The sequence below is a fragment of the Cyprinus carpio genome, chromosome A16 (assembly GCF_018340385.1).
Source record: "Cyprinus carpio isolate SPL01 chromosome A16, ASM1834038v1, whole genome shotgun sequence".
Taxonomy (NCBI): Eukaryota; Metazoa; Chordata; class Actinopteri; order Cypriniformes; family Cyprinidae; genus Cyprinus; species Cyprinus carpio.
In genome coordinates this window covers 5,856,534-5,861,023 of record NC_056587.1, presented here as the reverse complement: position 1 = coordinate 5,861,023, position 4,490 = coordinate 5,856,534, and the positions used below count along the sequence as shown (strand labels likewise).

The window sequence follows — 4,490 nt, the reverse complement described above, 5'->3', positions numbered from 1 at the left end:
TGTACAGTGTCCCAACTTTTTTGGAATTGGGTTTGTACTATGGAAAGTGACTTGATTTCTTATTTGATTGTAGTGAATAAAATGACCCACAACCTATGTCTCTTTTGAATTACTCACAGTTATTAGATTTATGGCCTTTAAAAACATTTTAATGGGTTTATAAAGTGTAGTTGGACACTTGCTTTAAGACAAAATAGACCCACGTCCTCTTCCAGGCAGATTATTGCTAGATTAATAACAAAATAAACTTAAACAACAAAACTAAAGTAAGTAGCAGCCGCCTTACAGCAGACTCCAATCTCTCTGTGTTTGCACACTAGAGTGTCACAGGTTTCTATTTACAACTTGTTTTTGCAGCGCTGAACATTGTGGCCAACCACAGCCATCTGATTTCTGGAACTGATGACTAATTAGAGGCTTTTCAGTCAGAATCCAATCAATACTCAAAATGAAAAATAGTTTGTCATGCTGCTAAGAGGAATAATTTGGCATACATGCTGCAAAGTTTTGGGAATGACAGCCGCATATAAATAGGGGATTCCCTCTCGAAATCACAATGACATTGAGGGAGATAGGACAAAGAGGTCAACCTAGTGTTTATTTATTTATTTTTTTTTTACACCGTATTTTGGTCATTTCCAATAAGTAATTCACTTTGCCAGTGTACTGTATTTGTGTTTTCACAACTGAAATATATTTGCATAATTGCAAAAATACCAAATCAGGGTGGAACAACTGCTATGTTCTCTCAACAGCAAGAGGTTCTCATTGTTGATATGGTCCTTCAAAACAATGCCATCCGACTCCGTGAAATTCAGCAAAGAGTTACTAAAGACAATGGGAATTCTGAAGGTATTAGCCTTTCTACCATTGACCAGTCTACCATCTCCTCCAATGTAACGACATAAGCATGAAGCAAGTATGCAGACTACCCTTTGAGCGCAACTCTGAAAGGGTCAAAGACTTGCAACCTCAGCATGTACAAGTAAGTGAATATTGTCAGCAATGATGCTTGCAGTAAAATATGATACTAGCTGATAGGGTAACACTTTAGAAGGTAACACTTTAAAATATTGTTTCTTACTTAATGCATAACTAATAGGGATTATTGAAGTATTATGTTATTGTACTGAACTAACAGGTAATTATTCATGAACACTTAACTCACTACTTAACTACTAAGGAAGATGTATTGACTAATCTGTATGTAATACAATTTTTGATTGTGTTAAGTAACAGTTAGTAGGGGTGTCAACAATAATCGATTCGGCGATGCATCGCGATGCGGGGCATGAACGATTCAGCATCGATGCGGCAAAGTGCCATAATCGATTATGTCACTTTTTATTTTCTGGCGGACAATAAAGTTGTTAAGTTTCAAATACTTCCGGTTCCGGGGGAATAACAACAACAACAAGCAAGATGGCTGAGGCGGAGGGAGATGACCGCGATAGACGGGTTATTAAAAACGTGCCCAAAGCTTGGAAAGCGGACATCTGGGCACATTTCAGATTTTATGAAGTGAATGGGAAACTAGACAAGTCTTACGCGGTGTGTAAAATCTGCCACACTAAAATTAAGCACGTTGGCAATACAACTAACTTCACGAACCATGTTGATCGTTGGCATCCTGAGTTAGCTTCAACAACAACAACAACAACACAAAAAGTCGACACATCCCAGCCGAGAATTGACGAGTCGCTAGTGTCAACATTGCCACACAACTCTGAGAGAGCAAAGAGGATCACACGATCGGTGGCATGTTTTATAGCGAAGGATCTACGACCCTATTCTGTGGTAGAAAATGCGGGGTTTCGCCACATGCTTAAAACAATTGAGCCCCGTATAAGCTACCGACAAGAGCTACCTTCACTGATTCCGCGCTTCCCGCATTGTACAAAGAAACCAAAGCAAAGGTAATGGAATCAATGTGTAAAGCCAGACGTGTAGCCATTACAAGTGACGCCTGGACTTCAGTCGCGCAACAGAGTCCTATGTAACCATAACATCACATTATATTAGCGAGGATTGGAAGATTGTATCACATGTGCTGCAGACGAGAGCAGTTTATGAGAGCCACACTGGTGCTCATATGGCAAGGCTACTCTTGGATGTTGTGGAGGAATGGCAGCTTACAGATAAAAGTGTTGTGCTGGTGACGGACAACGGCGCTAATATGATTAGTGCTGCTGAAATTGGGAAGTTCCCTCATGTAAAATGCTTTGCGCATACGTTGAACCTCGCTGCACAGCGGGCGCTTAAGCTACCGGCGGTCTCCAGGCTTCTGGGCAGAGTCCGACGTATCTCAGCATACTTCCACCGCAGCACAAAGGCAAAGCACCTGTTTGAAGAAAACCAGAGAGTTGTTCTTAAACTGACAAGTCCACTTAAACTGATAACAGATGTCGCCACAAGGTGGAATAGTGCTCATGATATGATGAAGAGGTTTTTGCAACTGCAAGCTGCAGTGCATGCCACCCTGCTGTCGCCTGCCCTAAATGTAGATGAAAGTGACATCGTCACTCTCAGCAGAGCCGATCTGGCTAATGTGGAGGAAGTAGTGAAGACATTAAAACCAGTGAAGGATGCCACTGTGTTTATGTCAGAGGAGAGCAGTCCTACAGTCAGCCTAATTGCACCAGTATATGCCCAACTCCTCCAGAGCATGTCCGACACTATTGGAGACCAACCACTGATCCGTGATGTGAAGAATGCCATCAAAACAGATCTCCTTAAGAGGTACAATAGTGAGGCAGAGAAAAAGATCCTTCATACATCCTCTGCCCTGGATCCTCGCTTTAAGGGGTTACCTTTCCTGACAGAGGAGGAGAGATTGGATGTCTCCGCAGGAGTGACTTCAGAGGCTGCATCCCTGGAGGAGGTAATTCATTTTTACTTGTAAAATTATTTAAATTTAATTAATAATTTAATAATTGTAAATTCATAATTTAATAATTGTAAATTCATAATTTAATAATTGTAAATTATTACAAAATTTAATTATAATAACAATGTAATGTTAATTAATTATTAAGCAGCTACATAGTCATTAAAATGTTAGACTGAGAAAAATAGTTATGTGTTAATAAATAAATATTGTCATATGAGCTGCAGCATTGGCTGAGAAAGTGATGCTAACTGCTGTTTTTTGCTCTTATTTATTTATTTTTTCAAACAGTATGAGAGAAAACAGAGAACAGAAGCAGATCAAGCGCCTGGCAGAACAGGAAGTTCAGGAACCAAGGAAGAGTTGCTGTCCGTGGATGACAATGTGTCAGACTCAGCAGGCCCCTCCGCTCCGCTCCCAAAAAAAGGGCCTCATCGCTGCTTTTAAGTTTGCTGGGACCTGCTTTCATCAATGACACCAGTGAACCTGCAGTACAAAGTAAGACCGCCGATGCCAGTGCTGAGGAGGAAATGGACTTGTACTGTAGATCCCCAGCTGTGCCTCTCTCTGAGGATCCCTTGGACTGGTGGCATCGCCATAAGGGCACATTTCCTCTCCTCTCTAGGTTAGCAAAGAGATACTTGTGCATCCCCGGGACAAGTGTGTCAGCAGAGAGAGTCTTCTCCACTGCAGGAGATGTTATCACTGGAAAAAGAAGCACTCTCAAACCGGACCATGTTGATCAGCTTGTGTTTTTGCACAAGAACCTTGAAATTCCCAAATGCTAAACAGTGAGAAGTTATGATGTAGGCTTAGGTTAAACTATACATTTCCTCACTCTGAAACGGATTGTTGATGATGGTGATGTTGAACTCAGACGGAAGAAGTTGTTTGTTTGCACAAATTTGGTAGTAGGCTAAGCCTACACACTTTATTTTTGGTTTACATTACTGTATTTCACATCTTAATATTTTATTGTATGCATATAATTGTCATTGTCTTAAAGCTGCTAAGCTGCTGTTTTGTTGAGAATAGTTTGCACTTTACTTTACTACTTGAAAAAAGTTTCACAGTAATAAGTGGTTACTGTGTGTTGTTGCACTGAATATTTTTATTTCTGGGTGGTTGTTGTTAAAATAGTGTTACTTATTATTTTAATATTTGCACAGGGACTTCAGGAAGTGCCCTGTCTTAGAGCTGCTATTTTACTGTGTGTAAAAAAAAAAAGCACTGAAAGCAGTGATTTTGATTGTTTTCTTTTTCAGGTTTGAAAATGCCATATCCAATACCCTGTACCATTTAATTTGATTTAATTACATTTTATTTAATTTTGTTTAATTACATTTTATTTATTTTAATAACTTTTATGTCAAAGATACAGGAGACACATAGCAGCCAATAAAATCTGTTGTTTAATATCTGCTTGTATTGCCTCATGACTGAGGAAAAATTTGCCTTGTGTGCAGTAGAATTTTGATGCATCGCAATGCATCGTAGAATCGAATTTAATCGAATCGTTACCTGGTGAATCGTAATCGAATCGAATCGTGAGGGCAGTGCCAATGCACACCCCTAACAGTTAGCTAATCAATAACTAATATAT

The 4,490-nt window shown here is 39.6% G+C and overlaps 1 protein-coding gene across 1 annotated transcript; it reads left to right on the top strand.

Annotated features, from left to right (window-relative positions):
• The first annotated feature begins 1,837 nt into the window (after positions 1 to 1,837).
• On the top strand, positions 1,838 to 4,202 carry LOC109113417 (E3 SUMO-protein ligase ZBED1-like). The gene is made up of 2 exons (XM_042772210.1): positions 1,838 to 2,881; positions 3,179 to 4,202. The coding sequence occupies exons 1-2, from the start codon at positions 2,093 to 2,095 to the stop codon at positions 3,332 to 3,334; spliced, it is 945 nt and encodes a 314-aa protein (XP_042628144.1). The 5' UTR covers positions 1,838 to 2,092; the 3' UTR covers positions 3,335 to 4,202.
• Positions 4,203 to 4,490: the final 288 nt, after the last annotated feature.